This window comes from Urocitellus parryii, chromosome 2 (genome assembly GCF_045843805.1).
Source record: "Urocitellus parryii isolate mUroPar1 chromosome 2, mUroPar1.hap1, whole genome shotgun sequence".
In the NCBI taxonomy this organism is placed as follows: domain Eukaryota; kingdom Metazoa; phylum Chordata; class Mammalia; order Rodentia; family Sciuridae; genus Urocitellus; species Urocitellus parryii.
This window is the reverse complement of record NC_135532.1, coordinates 225,741,379-225,764,107: the sequence shown is the minus strand read 5'-3', so window position 1 is coordinate 225,764,107 and position 22,729 is coordinate 225,741,379. Positions and strand designations below refer to the sequence as shown.

Below are 22,729 nucleotides of genomic sequence, written 5' to 3'. Positions count from 1 at the left end.
GGGGACTAGGAGGAGACTGGGAGACCCAGCCCCTTTCTGTCTTCTGCTTCCTGTAGCAAGGTGAGCCACTGTGACAAACCACACGCTGCCCCATGAAGGATGCCACAGGCTCAGAGATCAATGGGCCAAGTAATATTAAGACCTTCAACACTGAGCAGAAGCAAACCTTTCCTCCTGACCAGCCGACTACCTCAGGCATTTTCTTACAGAGATGAAAAGCAGACTACTGTAGTCACTAGCCAGCAGGACTGTGTTGATGGAAAGCTTACCTACCTGAGCTGCCCTGCATGTAGTCACCAGCTGTGATCTAAATAGCTAATGGCTACGACACTCATATATTCAAGTTTTACTTTTAATGTAGGCCTATAATCTATTTCAAATTGGTGTTTGTGAATGGGTATGAAACAAGGGTCAATGTTCTTTTTGTCTGTGGTAGGGGGAGGGATCCTAGGGCCCTGTGCATGCAAGGCCAGTGCTCTGCCACTGAGCTGCACCTGTCCCAGCTAAGGACCACGTGTCTGTGTACATCCAGTAGTTCTGTAAGGCGTGCCCAGCCGGGCCTCAGGGCACCTTCCTGGACACGCAGGTGTCTTTCTGGAAGTTGTTCTTGCCCTTCTGTGAGAACACCCACCCCAGCATTGGCTCCTCTTACTCAAAATAGCTGTGGCTGTGGTGGGTCCTTCCGATTCTCCTGTTTGGAATCAGCTTTTCCTTTCTACAAAATAAGAAGGCTGGGATCCAGATTGGATGATCTTGAATGCCTTGGGGGAGATACTCTCCTAAGCGAGCCTTGCAACCATAAACAAGTACCTCTCCCAGGTTTGTCTCGATGCTGGTTCTCTCGTCGTGCTTTGTAGCTCAGTATAGAAGGCTGGCACGACTCCTATGAATTCTCAGGTGTTTACGTTTTTGATGTGAATGGTGTCATGGATTTTCCCATCATCTGCTCCTGTGTTGGGGGCACAGTGCTCTTCGTGAACCTGGTTTCCTGCGACCCTGCTGACTCGTTCCTGTCTCTGGTAGATTTCTCACGCGTGGCATGACGGTCGCACCACCTGTGAGCAGCGAGCTCTGCCCCTTCAGTCTCTGCCTAGGACCCAGTTCTCCTTCTTGCCATATATGTTGGCTCTCTGTGCCTTGTTCCCACCTAGGACTGACAGCACCTGCTCCTTCACCATGAGAATGTCACCTGCAGGTTTCTGGAACAGCTCCTCTGCCACCAGTGTCCACCCGCAGTGACCATGGGTTCAATGGGGGTCCTCTCTGCCCAGGATGTGCTGTGTGGCCAGCCCTCACTGCATGCAGAGGCTGGGGTGCTCATTCTGACCTCCTGCCTGTGGCTGAGTGCTCTGAGGGCTTCCAAAGCAGTGGCCTCAAACCCACCTGGTGCTGCCTGCTGTTTGCACATCTCCTACTGTGATTTGATGTCATTCTCCAGCAGCTTCACTGTGGCCCCCAACGGGAACTAGCCTCCCTTGTTCTCTCCCAGATGCACGAGCACCCAGGGCTTTGTGAAAAGCTGACTTGGGTGCTGGTGTCTGGAGCCCTCCCAAGGAAGGCCATGCTACAGCTGGCCAGGCAGAGCACCAGCCCAGAGGTGCTCAGAGGGCTGGGGACCACAGGGGGCACTCTCAGGCTGCTGCAGGAGCTCTGCTCTGGGTCAGGGTTCAATCCAGGGGCAGAGACAGGCTCCAGAGAGGACAGAGGAGGGCGCGACCCTGGGTAGCTCAGGAGTGAGGTTGGGGGTGCTTGCTGGTTGTGCTGAGGTCTTGCTAAACCAGTAGGTGGGCAAGAAGGGTACTGGGTCCTCTGCCTCTACTCAGCTGCTGCAGGCTTCAGGGAGTGGGAGGAGAGGACTGGGTCCTCCCTGATAGGGGCACCCCCTGCTCCTCCCAAGGTACCCATACCCATGTGGATGGGGGATACTAAGGGGCCAGAGCCTCCAACCACGACAGGCCTGCATGCCTCTGCTGGGACCTGGTCCACTTGGAGCCCAGCTCAGTCTGACCTCCAGGCCCCTGGTGTGGGAGAGGAAGAGAAGCCCAGGACAGGGAAGGCAGAGAGACTGGCTTGATGCTGAGAAGGAACGTGTACACAGAGGGACTGCCCAACTGTTCTCAGGTCTAGAGCTCTCCCTGGGGACACATCTCTGTCCAGTGGCTTCCAGCAGAAGTTACCACTGAGAACAGATGGACAGTGCTGTTCAGAAATGAAGAGTGGGAGACTCAGAAATCCTCAACCAGGCCCCAGCTCTGCGTGCTGGTACTGGGTTCAAGGAAACACTGCGAGCCAGCCCTGTTCCTGGGACCATGTGCAGCACGTGGGGATGCTGGCGAGAAGAGTGCGCAGAGCAGTCAACAACATGCAACGCCCCCAACGCTGTGCGCTGATGTCCACATGTGTGGCACGCCTGTGCGTGTGTGCGTGTCTTAGGCTCTGGGTTTCCTGCTCAGGGAAGGCCCTGATCCAGACTGTGGGCACCAGGGCTCTACCACCAGAACACACCCGTTTCCAAAGCCGGGGTTGTCCTGTGCCCATGGAGGATGCTGCTGGAAGCGGGCTCTTGGGGGGAGCCCTGAAACTGTGGAAAGACATTTGCAGGGACTTCCCTGTGTCAGATGAGGGTTGGGGTAGACTCAGGGGGCCAGGACATTGGTGGGGAACATTCTGGACTTTGGGAGCACTAACTGAACATAGCTGCCATGCTCCCTGGTGGGAGTGGGCACTGCAGGAGAACTCTCTGTTCCTCATCTGCCCAAATCAATTCATGGTGGGTCTGAGTATTCTTGATGGTCCTGGGCAGTGGGACAAAGTGGGCAGCTACACTTGATGGGGGACACCACCAAGCAGTTCCTCCAGGTTGGCCTGGAGCTGGGCATGGTTGGGTTAGGTGCAGAGGCCACCTAAACACCTCTGGGAGGCAAGGAGTCTCTGTGGGCCTGCAGAAGCTGGGCATTTCCCCTCCAGCCTATGGCTGCTCCCAGGGACCAGCCCTTGCTGCTCTCCCCTGACGTGGACAGACTCTTAAATCCAGGAGACCCTCCTGCAGCTTTTCTTCACCACAGCACCTTGCGCCTTTCAAAGCTTGCAGTGGCTCCCACCAGACTGTCCACTGACCCCCACCACTGTGCGATACACACCTCTGATGCTGCTGCAGAGCCCTCCTCCAGCCAACGCCTGGAGTAGCCTGTCCTCCCTCAGAACAACCGCTCTCGGTGACCACCGGCCTCAGGTGCTGCTGCTCACCGTGGGCCCCTCCACTCCCAGCCCACCCAACAGGGCCTGCTGCAGCTGGGATCCCAGACCTTGTGGGAAGGAGACTTCAGACAGCCCTGCGCAGGAGTCTCGCAGTTCTACATACAGCTGGAGACGGTGGGGAGACTGCCACTCTCTGTGGCCTCTGCACGCTGCCCTTGCCCTGGTGCCCACCCTTCCTGCCTATGGGTAGGGTGGCCACCATCAGGGCTCCTGTGGGCAGGCTCCTTGCTAAGCCCCATGGGAGCACTGGCCAGGCTGCCTGCCTCTGTCCACTTCTAGTAGTGGCCCCTGACCTGCTCAGAGGACCATGCCGCCCTGTCCCCCAGGTCTTGTGCCACTCACACACAAGAACCCTCTGGAGTTCTGCCCCTCGGTCTGCCTGCAGGAGTGGGGACTGGGCACAGCCAGAGTGCTGGTGGGCACATGCAGCTCTCCCTAAAGTTCTGTGAGCTATCTCAGAACTCACTTCCAAGCTGAAACTGTTTTCGGTTATTGATATTTGTTCCTGCTGTTTTCCACATACAGGGACCCGTGGACGGGACCAAGGCTGGCTGAACATACAGCCATTGAGTGCAAGGACCCATGCAGGCTTCCAGGCATGGAATGGAAGGGAGAGAATCCTGCGGGACTCTGCACACCCGAAGGGACAGCAATAGCAGGTCCAGCAGGCCAGGAGTGGGTCCAAACCATTCACATATGAAAAAGGGAAGGGCAGGGGCATTTTGAGGGGCTCCTACAATCCTGAGCTGCCATGGAGCTGGTTCCCACTGCCCCACTCTGTGGAGCACAGCCTGGGCACCCCCAATAACCTGGACTCAGGGCTGGAGTTCTCTGGGCAGTGACTGGTGGCCATGTACCACTGAGGTCCAAGTTCAGAAGAGTAGAACAGTCACAAGCTGGGAAGAGCTGTGCTGGTGGGGAAACTGTGGGTGTCCACACCAGGGACCCCGAGTTAGCACAAGTGGTCCCTGCATCCCCTCAGATCGATCCCCCAGACTTTCTGGTCATTCTTCCTGGCTCTCCCTCTGCCTTTCCGCCTTGCCTTCCCACTGATGGGCACAAGCACTGGGCGTTCAGCCAAACCCAGGGCCCTGAAAGGGATGGCTGCCAGTGCCTCCTGCCTGGGCATCTTGCAGCCCCAACTTTATGAGAGCCAGCCGGGGCAGCCCATGGACCCTCCCATCTCAGCTCCCTGCCCCTGTTAACAAATCCTTGCCGGTTCAAAATGAGCCTGAAGGTGGAATGGGGTGCCTGGGGCCCCGCGTCTCAGGCTGGTACCTGCTCTGCAGCTTGAGCCCGCAGTCCGCCGCTGGCCAGAGCTCTGGTCCCTGGACTGGGCTTTCGGACCGACAGGGAGCGAACGTTTCTAAAGGTGCCTGAAAGAAAGCGGGCAAGAACCTTTTGTTCCCGGGTGTAGACAGAGGCCAGGAGCAGGCCCGCGGAAGGGCTTCGGTCCTCAAGGTACGGCCAGGTCCAGGGGCGGGCCCGGGGAGGGGCCTCGGTCCCCAAGGCTCAGCGGCCGCAGTAGGGGAGGGGGCGGGGAGCGACGCTCGGGTCGGTCCAGGCAGGTCCAAGACGTCGCAGCGACCAAGGCCAGGCGCCGGCGGGTAGGGGCTCCAGGGGCAGGCTCCGGCGGGTGGTCGGGACTGCGGCAGGAAGTGGGGGCGCGGAGGCTGGTGGGCGAAGGGCAGAGGGTCGCGCGGAAGAGGTGGGGGGAGTACACGGAAAGGGCGAGGTGGGGCAGGGGGCGCAGGGCAGAGACTGGGAGGGCGCCGGGGCACAGGGGCGGGCCGAGAGGGCGAGGGACCGGCGTGGAGGAGGTGGGGGGCGGCCGGGCCGAGAAGGAGGTGCGGAGACACAGGGCAGTTGGGGGACGCGCAGCGGGGGCGCGGCTGCACGAGCCGCGTGACCCCGACGCTGACGGGTGGCGACATCCGGAGAGCGCGTGCGCAAGCCGCGGGCTCGTGGGCGCTTGCCCAGTCCTGGAGACGCTACTGCGGCTGCGCGGCGCTGCACTGGCCCCGCCCCGGGGCGGGGCCAAGTGCTGGTCACGCCCGCCCGCCGTCCCGCGCTCGCGCGCGGCATCATAGGAACTGTAGTCCGCGCGTCCTGGTGCGCGGGACCCGGAGCGCCGCTGCTACCCAGCCCAGGTACCCGCCTGCGGGGGCGCGCTGCCGGGGGCGCGGGCTAGGTCTGGGGAAGGGCTGGGGTCTGTGGGGTGAGTGCGAACCGCGGTGCGTGGGGTGCCAGAGGTCCCTGGTTGAGTGCGGGGGCGGGCCTGGGTCTGCGGGGTGCCAGAGTGAGTGCGGGAGCGGGCCGGGATCTGCAAAATACCTGGAGAACCTGGATGAGGGCTGCAGACCCGGGTCTGCGGGATATCAAGGGTCGCCGGGGGCGTGAAGGGTGTGGAGTGGGGTCTCAGTGTTTGGCGCCAAGGTTCAGGTGCTCTGGGCTGCGTGCATGCGGCATGGTGTCTGACCCTCTGGTAACTTCGCGCCAGTCTGTCTGGTGAGGGCTGGGAGCGCCACTCCTCTTCTCCGTCTTCTCCCCGGGCCAGGAGAAACGCATGGACCCGCCTTGATGCATGTGCCTCTGCACCTGTGCTCCTGCTCCATCTGGCGGGAGTCTGCCACCCCATCCTCTGGCGCGCCTCCAGGCCTTTTGTATCGCTCCTGGAGGTTGTAGATAGGGCTCACACAACTTCCCCTTGGAGCGGCTCTTGGCATGTTCTGGCAGGGAATAGGAGGTGTCTCCCTGTTGGACAGGGGCCTGAGAGCCTCTCCTGAGAGGTCCTCCAGCATGTCTATAACAGGAAACCGCTTCCCAGGGTCCTGTCCCAGTCTCCATGGGAAGCTCCTGGGGAGGCTGGGGGGTGGCCAGGGAATTCTTGACCATCCAGTCGTCCTGGTCCCAGGATACCAGTCAGAACCTAAACCTGCTCTGGAGTCCAGAGCTATCTATAAGAAGCTGTTTCTCAGCACTGCATAGTGGAGATAGGATAAAGTCCTCCACGGTGCCTGCTGCTCCACCCTGGTAAGGAGTGTGGTTTTTCCCTGCTCTTCTGCCTGCCCCCCAGAGCCTAGATGGACCCAGCAGAATGCAGGACCCTCTGGCCTAGTAAAGCTGCCTGGGTGCTTCAGAGGCCTGTCGTCCAGATGTTTGGTTGTCTGTGCTGGGCAGCTGAGAAACCATGCTTGCCTGTGTGGCCATGTCAGCCACAGTCAGAGGCCAGTCCTACTCAGTCACTCTGCTGGGGGGAGGACTTCTTGGATTGTCTCTGAACCCAGCCGTGCCACCTCCTTGCCACAAGCTCCCATGCTGTTTCCGAGACTGTGCCTGCCTCGTGGGCTCCCCCGCTCTCCTCCGGGAGGTGGCTCCAAGCCTGTGTGGGGAAGAGGTATCTGAGGCTCTGCTGTGGAGGCCAGAGGACCTAGTTCGCCTGTTAGCCGACTGTGTGGGAGGCTGATAGCCTCCGGTGGAGTGGAGTGGACTGGCAGGGAAAATGGGCTGTTGGGGCCCAGCCTCATTGATGAGACCTTGGCTAACCTCCGTCCTGCTCAGGGGTTGGCCTGGAGAGAGCTGTCCCGGCCTCTTGTCCTGGCCGCTGACTAACAGGGCTTGAGGGTGCCCTGCCCTGGGTTGCGAAAGACTGTGCAGGTAAACAAGTGTTTGGACTTGTGAAGCTCAACATTGTCCATCAGGGGCCAGTGTTAAAAGTGTATTTCAAGTATGGACCTGGACTTTTGACTCCTGTTCCTGTGTGACAGCCCTTGCTTCTGGGGCAGGGCTGCGCCCCTCCCCTGGCCAGTTTTCTGTCCCTGCCTGCCTCTTAGTCATGCTGTCCACTGGCCCAGTAGGTGCTGGAGTTGGCAGCCCCAGCACCGATTCTGGGAGGTTTTGGGGGTGTGCATGGGTGTGCCCCCACTCTTAGTGTTCCGCCCCCACTCTTTGTGTTCCATCAGTACCCTTGCAGCACGAGCTCTGGCTCAGGGAGGGTGGTCCAGGGCTGTAGAGCTGGGGAGAGCCTGTGTTGAAGGAGGGAAGGTTGAGAACACTCTAAGGAACGAGTCTAAAGCAGAAAGGTGGTGCCTGTGGGACCTGGGTTGCAGCTGCTTTTCTTCTCCTGACCATGCCTTTGCTCTTGCTGCCTCTGCCACGAGAGCTGGTGGAAGTGAAGGTCTTCTGGAGTCTGGGAGCATCCTAGGACTCCCGAAAGGGCTCAGGGAGCAGGAAGGGAGCCTGCCTTCCTGAGAGCATGCCTGGCCATCCTGTGTGCACCCTACCAGGAAGTTGGTCCTGGGTCAGCTGGGCTTCTCTGCTGAGCAGTGGTGGACGTTCAGGTGGAAGCGCAGTGCCATGCAGGGGTGATGCTAACCAGGGGCCGGGCTGTAGATGGGGACCTGGAAATGTGCGCATGCCACAAAGCCCCACCTGTGGGGACATGCTGGCCCTTTAGCAGTTATGTACTCCAAGAACAAAGATGGTGCAGGGTTCTGTCAGCCTCCTGCTTCTCCTGACAAGATTTCAGAGCCCCTACTGTGCTGCAGAAGTGTCCCCAGATGGCAGGGAGGGGACTGGAAGGGAGGGGCAGAGCTTACAGGAGCTTACAGGAGCAGATACAGCAGTCCTGGGACTGTGCTCTGGGTGTGGTGGGTGGCCTGTTCTGGTCCCCGTGGGACATGTTGCAGGGTGTCCTCAGCTGCACCAGGGTTTAGATCGACCTGAGGGGCGGGTCCCTGGTGAGCTCTCATCGTAGCTCAAGACGTCAGCCTTGTGTCACCCTGACCCAAACACCCAACAGGAACCACTTAGGAGGAAAAGTTTATTTGGGCTCACAGTTCAGAGGTCGGTCTGGGGTGGGCCCCAGGCGAGCCAGGACATCCTCGTGCGCCAGGCAGGCAGCCAGGAAGCAGGGGTGGGGAAGGGGCCACAGAGAAGAGGTGCCCTTCCAGGGTAGCCCCCAGTGACCCTCTCCTCCAGCCCTGCCCACCTGCCTTCAGTGACCACCTGGGAGATCCATTCAGACTAGGATGGGTCAAGAGGTCACAGCTCTCTCGATCCAGTCATCTCATTGCCCAATACCTCTGCATTGACACCAGCTTTGGGGATGCCTCAAGTCCCTCCAGGGTTTGGGAAGTAAAAGGAGTGTGACCCCGATTCCCAGTGGACACCCAGTGAGGAACGGAGCTGCCTCCTGAGGGCTGGGCCTTCCTGGCCCCACCCCTTCTCAGCTGTTTCCAAAGCTCCCCGGGAGGTTGGGAAGAGTGAGGCCAAGAGAGTGGACTCAGCGTTTGTTCAGCTGAAGCCGGGGCTGGGCTGGGCTTCTCCTGGGTAGCTGTGTCCTGCTGTCAGCCCTGCCTGGCTGCTTGTTTTTCCTCTGGCCCTCTGAGAATGTGGGTCCTGTCCCAGGCCCTGTAACTTCCGGGGCCACTGCTGTTCTCATCATCCCCCCCATAGAACTCTCTGGAATCCTTGCAGCTGCTTGGCCCCTGCCCTCCCGCCCTGACAGCCCCCCAAAACAGGCTACCGGCCCCTGCCTCTTTAGGGGTTAATCTGCCTTCCCCCTCGGCACAGAAAGGAGCACATGGGGACTCAGAGGACGGGATCTCGGATGGTCTAGACAAGGGCCGTGGGCTAGGGGAGTCCCAGAGTGGGTCCCTGCAAGTCACCTCACTTTCCTGGGTCTCTGTCGTGGAAAGGAGGGTCAGAGGTGTCTTCAGCTAAGAGGCGTCCCAGGTCCCAGGGTCCCAGTGCCAGGAATCGGGCCCTCAAAGCCGGTGCCACGTCTCTAGAGCTTTCTTCGCCCCTCGGGGTTCTCCCTGAGCTGAGACCCTCTGGAGGCCACTGCAGACACGGTGCCTACCCAGGCAGAGTCATCCACCCGCCTGAGTCCAAGCGGAGGAGTGGGTGGTCAGCACGGCCAGTCCCGCCTGCCTCCCCGTGCCTCTGCCCCTGCCCCTGCCTCAGCAACGGGGGCCACCTCTGCACAGGATCCCCCACGCCATCCTCCAGGAGGGAGGTCACCCGCAGACTGGAGCTGTGGTCACAGGGGCAGCTGGCCGGAGCCTCCTGAGCCATGTGGGAAGCCTGCAGCACCTGGCACGTGGAGGTGCGGGGGCCAGCACAAGCCACAGGGCGCTGGGTACCTGGGCGTGGAGGTGGCCCCCGCCCTGTTAGTGCCTGTTCTACCCCCAGCAGTGGGTGGAGCCTTTGTCCTGGACAGCATCTGGAAGGGGAAGACACTGCTGAGCGCACAGTCCTCACAGGTGCCCTGTTTACCCAGCAAAGTGCCCGGGCTGTGCTTCGAGGCCAGCCTCTGGGAACGGCAGGCTGGATGAGCCCCTGCAGGTGGACCTGGGTGCCTGTTGTCTGGGATGGCAGCTTCTGGCTGCTTCTCTAGGACACTGGGTCCCTGAGTGCAAGTCTAGGCCTTGGGTCTGTCTCCGTCCCTTCTTCTGCCTTGTTTTACCCACGGCTGCCCTGGGCCCCTGCAGGGCACCTGCTTCTCCAGAGCCTCCTCTCCTGCTGCAGCTCCTACCCACCTCATTCCACAGTAGAGCCCCCTGGTGGTGTGGGGGACCATCCAGGGGTTCCGGCCCGTGCCCCCAGCCACCCCTGCTGACCGCCTGTGGGATGGCCCTGTGCATGCCTGGTGTCCCAGCAGAGCTGTTCCTCTCTGGCCACCTTGGATGCCACTTGAGCAGCAGCTTTTGTGGGACATTTGTGCAGTAGTCACTGCCAGCACCAGAGCCAGCTGTCCCTAAGACCTGTCCCCTGAGACCTGTGGGTAGGGGAGCCATGTCCAGCCCAGTAGCCATGACCATACACATTGCCAGGCACTGAAAATGAATCTAGTGTGCCCCCAGACCCTGAATTTTAGACGTCATTAATCTGTTAACTAAGTGTGTTTGTTTGCTTGGTTTAATCAACCTCCAGCAGTCCCCTGTGGCCGGAGCTTCTGTCTGTCCGGGAGACTTCGGGAGGTATGCTGCCCTGATGGCCCTGGGTGGGAGGGCCCAGGTGGTCCTCCGGCTCTCCAGGCCGTGTGGTGGGGCCTGGGACCCTGACTGGGCCTGGGAGGAGGAGCCCTGGGGAGGGGGTGCCGGGGGAGGAGGAGCCCTGGGGAGGAGGAGCCCTGGGGAGGGGGTGCCGGGGGAGGAGGAGCCCTGGGGAGGGGGTGCCGCAGGCCCTTGCCAGCCTGCCTGACTCCATTCCTCTTTCCAGGTGTGTCGCCCCCAGTCCTCACCCGGGTCGAGTGTGGGCCTGGGCAGCATGGTGCCCTCTGGCCAGGTGGCGGAGAAGGAGGTGTCCGAGGAGCCTGGACCCGGCCCTGAGCCCCACTCCTGGCGATGCCTGGTGTTCTACCTCTGCTTCTACGGCTTCATGGCCCAGATGCGGCCCGGGGAGAGCTTCATCACACCCTACCTCCTGGGGCCCGACAAGAACTTCACCCGGGAGCAGGCACGTGGGTGTGGGCTGCAGGGGCCGTGTTTCACAGGTGGGCAGGGGAGCCAGGGGGCCCTGGACGCATGGGCAGCTGAGGCTGGAGAAGGTAAGTGGCTGTGTGAGCACCACACAGGGGCCCGAGGGCTCTGGGCGGGTCCTGGACCCCATGCTCCCCGCAGTAGGCACTGTTGGAGGGAGGGGCCCTGCTTTGACACATTCTTCAGGCCAGTTAGAAGGGTCTGGGGTTCTAAGAGATGAAGCACAGGTCTAAGGTGCTGCCCCGCCCCCCGGCCCCTCATCTACCATCTGGTGGAGCCCGTGTCCAGCCATGCGGGCACCTGCCTCCAGCCAGGAGCCAGCAGGTATCTGCCTAGAGGTCATCAAAGGAATTTCCTTTCGCTTGGCTAGGGGCACACAGGGTCCAGTGAAACCCTGTAATGGGCTGATGGCAGACATGCAGCCCAGGGCCCGGCGTGGCCCCGTGCTGGGGTCATTTCCTCCTTGAGTTTGCACGGTGTGCTGTGTAGAACGCGGTCAGACAGAAGGAGCATGGAGGATAGCCCTCACCCCGCACACTCACTGGTTGGCCAGAGGCTTCTCTGCTCCTGACCCGGGGCTGCAGGCCAGTGTGTGTGTGAAGCACCCTTTACAGTTGATGGAAAACCGTCGCAGAGATGTTTACTGGCCCTTCCTTCCTGCCCTCTCACCCCCCACACTGATTAGAGAGTAGGCTGCAGAGGTCACACCGTCCCAGTAGGTCACACCGTCCCAGTAGGCCTTGGAGCCCTCGGGGACTGTGGTCTCGGGCTTTGCCCTCTGGCCCCATAGGCCAGTCCTCTGGTCTCAGCCCTCTGGCTGCAGGGACTGAGCAGGCCAGTGCTTGCTGGGCCTGGATCCACCAGTTCACGTAAGTGGTGTCTAATGACACCTCTTTTGGAACCTGCCTCCTGCCCGTCTGACTGGGGACATTCATCCGTGTGGATTCAGGGCTGGTCCTGCTGGAGTCTCGCCTCGAGTTGAGCCACAGACCATTTCTCCAGCGCTTCTCGGTGGGGGAGGAGCTTCTGCTTGGGTGTAAGAATTTGTCAGAGTCCTCAGGTTTGGGGTGTAGGGAACATTCTGGGACCCTAGGGGAGCGCCCTGGAAGTTCCCTGGTGGTGTGCCCAGCTCGCTTGGCTGGACGTGCCTCCTCAGTGTGCCACAGGCTCCTGGGTCCTGGCCTGGGGCCGTGGTCTGTCATCAGGCTCTTGAGGCAAAGAGCAGACGTCGTCCCTTAATTGAGATGAAGGCCCTGGGCCACCTTCTCCAGGCTCTCCCTCTGCCTGGCCTCCTGTGTAGGTGCTGGGTGCAGGTCTGGGCTCTGGCCTGTGGGCTGGGCCTCCAGCTGCTGCCTTGCCGCCCGTCCTGTCCACTTCCATCCTTTTTCCCTCTCACCACAGCCCCCTGCCCACCCAGGTCCTGGTAACCCACCGCTGACCTCCTTTGTCCTGCCCTCTGGAAGGGCTGAGGTGGCTCAGGTGGTACCTACTGCCCACAGTGCTGTTTTCCATGTTGTATTTAAGGTGAAACCAAATTCTGAGTCCAGGAAAAACAAGTCAGTCCAGATTACCACTACCTAGGATGTAATGGGTCATTTTCAGTGGTAATGGTCACTTCCTGTGGACGGCTGCTGCCTCCTTCTGATTGCCTGGGGTCTGCAGTTTCTTGGGCTACAGGCTCTCCAGTCCCCAGGTCCCCCTGGCATGCCTGGACAGGGTACTCCGCAGGGAGCCATGTGGGCATTTGACTCATGGCGGCAAGGCAGCCATGGCCACAGAGAGTGGTCAGCGGGGATGACTGCGGCAGTGTGGGCCCCTGCTTAGTCACCCCTGTGCACTTAGCAGAGTGGCCAGTGTTCCTCACAGCGGCTGCTCCCTGTCCGCAGGTGACCAATGAGGTCATTCCGGTGCTGTCCTACTCCTACCTGGTGGTGCTGGTCCCGGTCTTCTTGCTCACCGACTACCTGCGCTACAAGCCCGTGCTGCTGCTGCAGGGCCTGAGCTACGTGTGCGTGTGGCTGCTGCTGCTGCTGGGCCACTCTGTGCTGCACATGCAGCTCATGGAGGTCTGCTACAGCATCACCATGGCCGCCCGCATCGCCTACTCCTCCTACATCTTCTCCCTGGTGCGCCCTGCCCGCTACCAGCGCATGGCCAGCTACTCGAGGACCGCGGTGCTGCTGGGCGTCTTCACCAGCTCTGTGCTGGGCCAGCTGCTGGTCTCCGTGGGCCAGATGTCCTTCTCCATGCTCAACTACATCTCCCTGGCCTTCCTCACCTTCAGCCTGGTCCTCGCCCTCTTCCTGAGGCGTCCCAAGCGCAGCCTCTTCTTCAACCGCAGTGCACCTGCACGTGGAGCCTCACCCAGCGAGCTGGACCAGATGCACCCGGCCCCTGACCAGCCTGTGCGCGGGAAGCTGGGGCGTGCTCTGGGTGCCTGCAGGGACTCCTTCTTGGCGCATATGCTGTGGGACCTGGTGGGCAGTGCGCGGCGGCCACAGCTGCGCCTCTGGTCCCTTTGGTGGGTCTTCAACTCTGCTGGCTACTACCTGATAGTCTACTACGTACACGTCCTGTGGAACAAGGTGCTCATCACCCCCAGCAGCACGCAGGTCTACAACGGCGCCGCAGACGCTGCCTCCACACTCCTGGGTATGTGGAGCCCTGTCCTCCAAGCCCTAACCTGGGCCATGACCAGCACTCCCACCCAACACCAGCCCCAGCCCCCCCTTCTTAGGCCTGGCCCTCAGCATGACCAGCACTCCCACCTCTATCCCAGCTAGCTCCCACCATTGGCCTGCTTCCCTGCCCCCCAGTGTAAGCTGCACAGCCCGTACCCAGCCCCCTCCCTGGCCTCCCTGTGCTCTACCCGGCCCTAGCGTGACCGTGACATTTCCTGTCCCCAGGTGCCATCACATCCTTTGCCGCGGGCTTTGTGAATATCCGCTGGGCTCTGTGGTCGAAGGTGGTCATTGCGAGCATCCTGGCCGTGCAGGCCGGGCTGGTCTTTCTCATGACCAGCACCAAGGACATCTGGCTCTGCTACGCAGCTTACGTGCTCTTCCGCGGCGCCTACCAGTTCCTTGTGCCCATCGCCACGTGAGTGGGCCCAGGGGAGGGACTAGCAGGAGGTTCTGCAGGGAGCAGCAGGTGTGCACATGGGTCGCCAGGGCCGGCCTGTGGAAGACTGGCCTTGTTCACAGGTAGCTGAGGTCCACCACATCCCTCTGGCTCCCTGCCCCAACCTGCCAGCCCCCGGGACCCCTGCACTGCCCCTTGCCCAGACCCTCTGGGCTCTTCTCTGAAGCTGCCTGGGCACTACCACCAGCTGAGAGGGCCCACTCTCCATGCCAGGCACTTTCTGTGTAGACACCAGGTGTGTGTGACACACTCACACTTACCACACACCACGCAGTCACGTGCTCTGGCTCACGCTGTCCACGCAGGTGCTGCCTCCCTTGGCCTCCCACTGCCCCGCCCACCCTTCCCAGGGCTGCCCTGCCTCCCTCCCCACACACCGTCAGCACACACGCCCCTGCCCTGGGAGCGCTGAGCCCGTCTTGCCCCACCTGTGGGATGGGGCCTGCACCTGAACCCTGCCCTCTGCACCTCGGATGCTTGCTCTCTGGGGTGCTGGAAGTGGGGCTCAAACCCAGGGTCCTTTCTGTCCCATCCTGACCACATCTGGGTTGCAGACCTCCCTGGTCTGTGGCCGCTGTCCCCACGCCTGCCCCTCATGTCTCCCATGTCCCAGTCTGCCTTCTCCCTAGGAGGCCCTCTTGACCCTGCCCCCAGCCTGTGGAGGCCCACAGTGTTTCTGAGGTGGGACTCACCTCTGCTGCCTGTCCACTTTGACCAGGGCACTAGGCTGGTGTGGCCATCCCAGGCTATCAGGCATGTTTGGCTAGTCACGAAGGGTGTGGGGCCCACTACGCGGGTCCCAGTCAGGGTGGGAAGCACATGGGAGGAGCAGACGTCGCCACAGGGCACAGGTGCTGCAGAGCCACACCGGGCTTTCCCCTGGGCCATGTGCAGGTCACTCCTGTGAGGTCAGTTCCCCGGCTTCTTGTGGCCACCGTGCTGAGCTGGCTTCCTGTCTGCACTTTTGCTTCCACATTCTGATGGTAGCTCCCAGGTGGCTGCCTGCCAGGGACAGGCCAGGTGAGGGCCTGAAAGGGGGTTCCGGTCAACATTGAGAAACCCTGCAGCCTGTCTGCGTGCTTGTCCTGGTGGTACCCCAGCCACGAGCCTCTGACCTGCAGGCCTTTCTTAACTTTATTTTTACTTACATATTTTTTAATGTTAATCTGCTTACTTTTTGGTACCGGGAATTGGACCCAGAGGTGCTTAATCTCTGACCCACATCCCCAGCCTTTTTTTATTTTTTGAGACAGGTTGCTTAGAGCCTCGCTGAGTTGCCGAGGTTGGCTTTGAACTTGGGGTCCTCCTGCCTCCGCCTCCTGAGCCCATTTTGTATCTCTGACGCCCTCTGCTGGGTTCCACTGTGGTGGGGTGCTCACCCTGGCTTGGGCAGCTGCCCAGGTGACCTGCAGCCCCACCTGCTCTCATGGGCTGCAGCTCCTGTGCGTAGTTCTCCTCTGCGAGGTGCTCTGGGTTCTCTTCCTGACCCCAGCGTCCCCTGTCCATCAGCTCTTGGTCATTCTTTTTCAAAGGTTCTGTGGCATTTTTATTTGAGGGGATTCTAGAACACTTTTGTCCAGTCTTTCTTTCAAGGAACATGTTCTGGGGAGTCCATCAGAACTGCACTCGGATGTCCCTTTCCTGGGGGCACCAGAGGCCTGGAGGACGTCACTGCCCCTCATCCCCCGCTTTCCCTGTCTCCTGTCCTCATTCCCTGGCTGTCTTCCAGAGAGACCTCCACTGTGCACGTTTCCCGCCCCTGTTCTCGGGAGGACCTCCCGAGCACGTTGTCCCAGGTTCTGTGGGATCTTCCTGCACCTGCACTTGTGCTTCTTGGTGCCTGTCCTTCTAGGTTGAGGATGTGGCTCTGTGGCCGGGAGGGGCCCACACTCTGCTCCTGAGCTGGGTCTGCCTGGCTGCTGGCTGCTGGTGGGTGGGCATGTGCCTGAAGGAGGGTGGGGCTGGGGGGTGCTGTGCTCCTGGGAGCTGTCCGGGTGGCTGAGGGCAGGGCTAGAGGGTACCAGAGACTGTACCTGTTGAGCCGCACTGTGCACCTAGGGGCGAGACTGAGAGCAACCCTGTGTGTCTTGGGTGGTCCTGTGTCTGTGACAGGCCCAGGGGCAGAGGTGGGGGAGACTGAGAACAGGCATCTGGGACGGGGCTTTGTGGGGCAGGGCCTGTGGGCAGGCAGGGGCAGGCTTTTGGTGGCCTGTGTGGGTGGGTTGTGTCTGGGAGCCACATCCCCTCCCTCCCACCACGCTGCATCTGGAGCTCCTCTGGACCCTCCCGAGGTCCCACTTCAGCCCTGGCTCTTGCTTCCCGTCCTCTCCAGCTGTCTGACCTGCTCTTCTGCCCAGTTTTCAGATTGCATCCTCTCTGTCCAAAGAGCTCTGTGCCCTGGTCTTCGGAGTGAACACGTTCCTCGCCACCATTCTCAAGACCACCATCACACTCATCGTGTCTGACAAGCGGGGCCTGGGCCTCTCAGTGCACTGCCAGGTGAACCCCATGGCACATGGTCCTTTTTGGGAGGGAAGCCATGGTGGGGTCTTGGGAGAGCCTCCTGGTGCCCGCAGGCCCACTGCCTGGGGTGTGCAGAGGGTGGATCCTGCTCCTGCCAGAACGAAGAGAGGTGGGCTGGGGCTCCCTTCTCCAGAGAGCCACTGTGCCCTGCTGAGGATGAGGGAGTCGCTGTGGTGGCCTGGGCGTGCACCGGCCCCTCAGAGTGCCTCTTCTCTCCCCTCCCTGGGTGGGAGGTGCTGGGCCCGGGGAGGCTGGCCCACCAGTTTTTCCTTCTGTAGTTCTACTGTGGGCTGAGTCTGAAGGCGTCTTATTTACCCCTAACTTCCCCAACGTCCTCTGAATGGGTTTATACTTGTACATGAGCCTGCGGTCCCCAGAGTGAAATCGTGCCTAAGTGTGAGTTAGGCCAAGGTTCATGCCGTAGCCCGAGTGGGCCCTCTGCTCAGCGTGGTTTGTTGAGACTTGACTTTCCTCCATGAAGTGCTTTTACGCCTTTGCAGAAGTCCTTTTCTGGATCTTTATTCCATCCTGAGCTGTGTGCTCACTTTCCACCAACACCACACTGTCTTGGTGACAGAGCTTAATTGTAGGTTTTGAAATTGGTCAGACTGATTTCTCCAATTTTATCTTTTTAAAAAAATTTTCCTACTATTATAGCTCTTCGTATTTCTGTGTACCTTTTAGAGTACTGTCTTCACAAAAATTCTTTTTGGGATTTTATTAGGAATTGCACTAAGCAAACATCAGTTTGGGGAAAGTTGACATTTATTGTCTTTCTGTCCATGAACATGGTATGCCTCTCTATCTATTTAATAATTTTTGATTTCTTTAACCATTTTAGTTTATAACATTCAAGTATTAAGTGCTGAACATGTTAAATTTATACTTTAAGTTTTTCATCTTGGGGGGCACAATTGTAAATGAAACTATATCTAACGTTTTTTTAAATATTTATTTTTTTAGTTGTACTTGAATTCAGTCCCTTTATTTTGTTTATTTTAATGTGGTGCTCTCATGTGCTAGGCAAGCGCTCTACTGCTGAGCCTCAGCGCCAGCCCACTATTTAACATTTACTGTCTCCGTCACTGTATGGGGCTGCTATCATACCACAGACTGGGTGCATTAAAGAGGAGAAATTTATTTTCTCAATTTTGGAGGTTGGAAGTCCAGTGTCTCAGGGCTGGTCCTCAGAGGCCTCTCCCCTTGGCCTGGGCCTTCTCACTGTGACCTCATGTGGCCTTTTACCTGTGTGGGTATCCATGGTGTCTGTCGGCTCCTAAGGGCCACAGTCATACAGGACCAGGACCACCCTCACGGCCTCCTTGGGCCTGAGTCACCTCTCTAAAAGCCCTTTGTCCAGGTGGAGGCTTCAGGGGCTTGGCTGTCAGCTGTGAATTTGGAAAGAAGGAACACAGTTCAGTCATAACAGTGAGTCGCGTTCCTGAGGGTCCGTAGACCTGGGAAGATGTGTCCACTATGCACCCTGCAGTCCTGCTGAGTCCCTTTATCCTTTCCTGAGGGTCTGTAGATCTGTGAAGGTGTGGTGTGTCCACTATGCACCCTGCAGTCCTGCTGAGTCCCTTTATCCTTTCCTGAGGGTCTGTAGATCTGTGAAGGTGTGGTGTGTCCACTGTGCACCCTGCAGTCCTGCTGAGTCCCTTTATCCTTTCCTGAGGGTCTGTAGATCTGTGAAGGTGTGGTGTGTCCACTGTGCACCCTGCAGTCCTGCTGAGTCCCTTTATCCTTTCCTGAGGGTCTGTAGATCTGTGAAGGTGTGGTGTGTCCACTGTGCACCCTGCAGTCCTGCTGAGTCCCTTTATCCTTTCCTGAGGGTCTGTAGATCTGTGAAGGTGTGGAGTGTCCACTGTGCACCCTGCAGTCCTGCTGAGTCCCTTTCTCCTTTCCTGAGGGTCTGTAGATCTGTGAAGGTGTGGAGTGTCCACTGTGCACCCTGTAGTCCTGCTGAGTCCCTTTCTCCTTTCCTGAGGGTCTGTAGATCTGTGAAGGTGTGGAGTGTCCACTGTGCACCCTGCAGTCCTGCTGAGTCCCTTTCTCCTTTCCTGAGGGTCTGTAGATCTGTGAAGGTGTGGAGTGTCCACTGTGCACCCTGCAGTCCTGCTGAGTCCCTTTCTCCTTTCCTGAGGGTCTGTAGATCTGTGAAGGTGTGGAGTGTCCACTGTGCACCCTGTAGTCCTGCTGAGTCCCTTTCTCCTTTCCTGAGGGTCTGTAGATCTGTGAAGGTGTGGTGTGTCCACTGTGCACCCTGCAGTCCTGCTGAGTCCCTTTCTCCTTTCCTGAGGGTCTGTAGATCTGTGAAGGTGTGGAGTGTCCACTGTGCACCCTGCAGTCCTGCTGAGTCCTTTCTCCTTTCCTGAGGGTCTACAGATCTGTGAAGGTGTGGTGTGTCCCCTGTGCACCCTGCAGTCCTGCTGAGTCCCTTTGTCCTTTTCTGGTTGCTTTAGACTTGTTCTTTCTTAGGTTTTGGAGACCTCGTCTTTGACTAGTGAGCATTTCACAGTTGTCCCTTAGTTTCCAAGTGTCGTCTTTCTGTTGTTAGTGTTTTTTCTTATTCTCTGTTGGTCCGAGAACACATACTCTGTGATTTGAGAGCTTCTGAATCTGTTGAGCAGAACTTTGTCTTGATGTGTGCTTTGCTGTGGCCTGAGAAGAATGTGGACCTGCAGGCCTTCCCCTGCCTGACGTGTTGACCTCTTCTCCGCCCTTGGGGACCTTGCTCTGTTGTTGGTGAGAGGGCTGTGGAACTCTCCAGAATAACTGTGGCTCTGCTTGGCCCTCCTTCCGTTCCTCCCGTGTTTGTGGCTCTCTAGTGTGCTGCACATGCACGTGGCAGGGCCTGCGACTGCACTTTCCATCGCTACATCTGTGGCCGCTGCCTCTCTGAAGTCAGCCTGCCCTCAGGCCAGCCCCCCTGCCTCCCAGCATGCGCGGGCATGAGGCAGGCTCTCCCCTCACTTCTGGCCTGCCCAGTAAGCTACCTGAGTGAATTTTTTGCAGACAGCGGGGAGTTGAGTCCTGTTTTAAATCCATCCGTGCAGTCTCTTCCCTGGGCTTGGTGTGTTTGGGCCATTTATATTTAATGTAGTACTTTACCTATTAGGGATCAAGTCCAGCAGCCCGGTGTTCATTCTCCCTTTTTCCTGCTTTCAGCTTCTTTTTTCTTTTTGAGACTTCTGATGTGTTACTTGCACATTTTTTAGAACTTGGACCTTTATCTCTGGGAGAGTGTTTGGTGGCTTTGTTGGTTGCTGGTGTCAAGTTGTAGCAGGGGAAGCCTGGGTGTGGGGCCTCCCTGCTCGAGGTGCGCTTGTGCACAGCCCGAGGCCTGCTGCGCCCTGCGGTGTCCACTCTGTCCTGCCTGCTGTCTCTCCCCCCTTCTGTCTTCCCCTGTCTGTTCAGACAACTTCTGCCACGGTCTGCGAGAGGCCTGCTGGTCATCCGAGTCTGCCCTGGTTTCTCTTCTGGTCCTGTGGCCTCTCCTGCTGCTCTGCCAAGGCCCTCTTCTTCTCTGTTGGTCTCCAGTGTGTGTCTGGCCGCCCGTGAGGCTGTTCACGGTGTCTGCTTGGAAGGCCACCGCAGACTTTGCAGCACCGCAGTCGGTTGGCCTCCAGTGGCCCTCGTGGGCGGGAGGCCTGGTGGCTGTGAGTGCTGCGAGTGGGGCCTGGCTCCATGGCAGCTCCCGCAGAAGCGGTAGGGTTTGCAGCTGGCCCAGCCAGGCCCTGTGACACCAGGGCCCCCCCCACTGCCTGGTGCTGGGAGCCCCTGCTCCCCACAGTCCCTTGAAGCCCTGGCGGCAGTGTCCTCTCCTCAGGGTCTCTGATGCCCCCCAGTGTAGAGGGGCATGGGTGCCTTCTCACCACCCGCTGGGGTGAGTCCAGACCCCTGTGTGGCCACTGCCGACTCTTGGGGTCGTCACACCCACTCTGGGGCCCTCCCTTAACCTCGGGTGGGCAGGTGGGCTGGCAGGAGCGAGGCTCTTCGGGAGTCTCCCCGTTGCTGGCTGCCCCTCCTGCTCCTTCGGTCCGTCTTTCCCCGTCAGTCAGCATCTTGAGGTTGCTGCTTCTACAGTTCCAAATACGTGAGGCAGAGGAACCCGGCGGCCTGCCATCACGTGGTGGAGGCTGGTGGTGGGCTCCTTCCCCACCCGTCCACCTCCATGCTCTGACGGTCCGAGGAGTCCTGGGGTTTGGGGACAGGGACAGGGAGAGGTGACCTCTGGGGAGCCGAGTTCTCACCGACTCTTTTAATAGTGCCCGCCCGAGAGGGCGCTGGAGCCCCACCTGCTGGTGCTGAGAACCCTCTGCCTTCTAGACCCCAGTACCTGGGTCAGGGTCTGTCCCTCCCTGTGTCCCAGGGACGAGGAGGAGACACTTCTGCAGCTGGCCTGGCTCTTCCCAGCTGTTGCTGTGCAACTCCTGCCTCTGAGCTGGAGCCGGGGCCTCCTGCTGCCCCGGACACCCCTGGACTGGCTCTGCTGAGGGAAAGCCTGGGTCGCAGGTGTTTCCCGAGGTCTCGGGTAGCTCTGGGGAGCAGCCCGTGGAGGCCACGCCTGGCAGGACACACACCAGGGGCTCTCTGGGGAGAGGTGGCAGGAGCCCTCTCAGGACTCACCAGTGGGCAGTAGGCCTCCTGTGACGCGCTCCAGCCCGAGTGTGGGCTCTGGAGCAGCCCTGGCAGGCGCCCCGACGGGGCTGCGAGGCCTGCGCGGGCCTGCACCCTCACCCACCCTCTCTGCTCTAGTTCCTCATCTACTGTGTGTACTTCCTGGTGCTGTCTGTCATCTTCTTCTTGGGAGCCGGGCTGGACGGTCTGCGGCACTGCCAGCGGGACCGCCACCAGCCCCTGCCCCTGGCACAGGAGCTGAGAAGCCCCTTGGAGGAGAAGCCTGGGCGGCTGCCGAGTGTGGAACAGGGCCTGGGCGGCATTCATCCCTCGGCCCCACCACTGCCCCTGGAGGACTGCGCAGAAGATGGCCCTGGGACCCTGGGGCCTGTGGCCAAGGCCTGACACGGCCTGACCTCTCCAGCAGGTTCCACACTGCCCTGACAGCCCGCGACAGGCCCCAGCACCGTAGACTCCCACAGCGGGGGCGGGCCTCGTGTGGGTGCCCCCTGGCAGTGCCTGGCGGGGGGTGCCTCCTCGGGCCTTAGCACTGGCGGCCTCGGACCCCCACCCCTCAGCCCTGCCGCACTCTGGTGGTAGCCAGAGTGTGCCAGGGACACTCAGGGCACACACCTCGGGCGACTGTGGACTGGGCTGGGCTTGCTGGCTGAGGGGCCCGTGGTGGGGTCCCCGGGGTCTTCCAGGCCTCCCTGCCTGCACCCCCTGGGGAGGCTAGAGGCAGATGCTGTGTCCCCAGGGGCTGGCATGGTGGCCCCACGGGCCTGGGGCTCTCATTTACTGTGACACTTCCCGACATCCTAGGTGCTTGCATTTTGGACGATGCTGTTTTTATATCTGTGTAAAATGAGGAGCCGTTTGGCTTCTCCATCGTGTGCGAGAAGCTGGTCTCAGGGGTGTGACAGAAAACCCATCAGATGGAGTGGTGGCTTGGGGCCCTCAGAGCCAGTCCTTCCCACCAAGGCTTCAGCCCAGGGTCTTTAGTTCTTCCCTCTGTTCCCGGAGTGACCTGAGATAAGGGCGGCTTGGAGCTGGTCAGACGCTTTGGACAGCCAGAGAGGACTATGGACAGGCCACCTGGATGTGAGCTGGGCTTGTGGGGAGCAGCAGGGCCTTCCCAAGAGGTCTGCCTCCCTGGGGAGGTCCGCGGGCCAGTGGCCTCTGGGTCCGAGCCGGTTGTGTGACCCTCTGTGACAGGAGGGTCTTTTGTGAACACTTTACCCAAATAAACCTGGAACCTGAGTGTGAGGTGCTGACCCCAGGCCCTGGCAGCCAGGGACCCACCAAGGCCAACAGGTTAAGTGGGCACCTTGGGGGTTGCAGGGTCCATGTGAGGGTGGCCAGGCCCGAGCTGAGAGTGTTCAGGGCAGTGGGCCCAGGCAAACCCACACAGGAAGGGTAGCCCTGTGCCACAGGCCAGGCTGTGGAGGGACAGAGCGTGACACCCCGTGGCCGCTGCGCTTGGCCACACAGGCTGCAAGCACTGGAGTTTCTCTGCCGCTCCTGGGCGCCCTGCCGGCTGCCAGGGCAGGGACAGTGTTTCTGGGGCACAGGCTAGCCCCCCTGGGGGTCAGGTCCTACCAGGACCCAGCACTCAAGCCCACACAGACCTGAGGCGTGGTTTTGAGGTCAGCCTGAGTACTGCTGTCAGGGGCCCCACCAGCAAAGGGTCCCACAGTGTGTCA

General features: G+C 60.0%; 1 protein-coding gene across 4 annotated transcripts; it reads left to right on the top strand.

Annotated features, from left to right (window-relative positions):
* Positions 1–3,773: 3,773 nt before the first annotated feature.
* Positions 3,774–22,273, top strand: Slc19a1 (solute carrier family 19 member 1). Of its 4 annotated transcripts, none has more exons than XM_077795089.1 (7): positions 3,774–4,865; positions 10,198–10,241; positions 10,483–10,719; positions 12,629–13,394; positions 13,649–13,841; positions 16,241–16,382; positions 21,165–22,273. In XM_077795089.1, the coding sequence occupies exons 3-7, from the start codon at positions 10,531–10,533 to the stop codon at positions 21,429–21,431; spliced, it is 1,557 nt and encodes a 518-aa protein (XP_077651215.1). In that variant the 5' UTR covers positions 3,774–4,865; positions 10,198–10,241; positions 10,483–10,530; the 3' UTR covers positions 21,432–22,273. The 4 variants fall into 4 exon arrangements, with proteins under 4 accessions (XP_077651215.1, XP_026236008.2, XP_026236007.2 ...); XM_026380223.2 differs by having other exon boundaries at positions 10,195–10,241; XM_026380222.2 differs by lacking the exon at positions 3,774–4,865 and adding an exon at positions 5,354–5,408 and having other exon boundaries at positions 10,195–10,241.
* The last annotated feature ends 456 nt before the right edge of the window (positions 22,274–22,729 follow it).

What these genes read in the sequence shown, in the direction of transcription:
- Slc19a1 (XM_077795089.1), top strand. Translation starts at nt 10,531, where the DNA reads ATGGTGCCCTCTGGCCAGGTGGCGGAGAAGGAGGTGTCCGAGGAGCCT. An exon ending in AGAACTTCACCCGGGAGCAG is followed by an intron (nt 10,720 to 12,628) that starts GCACGTGGGTGT and finishes CCCTGTCCGCAG; the next exon opens with GTGACCAATGAGGTCATTCC. An exon ending in TTCCTTGTGCCCATCGCCAC is followed by an intron (nt 13,842 to 16,240) that starts GTGAGTGGGCCC and finishes TCTTCTGCCCAG; the next exon opens with TTTTCAGATTGCATCCTCTC.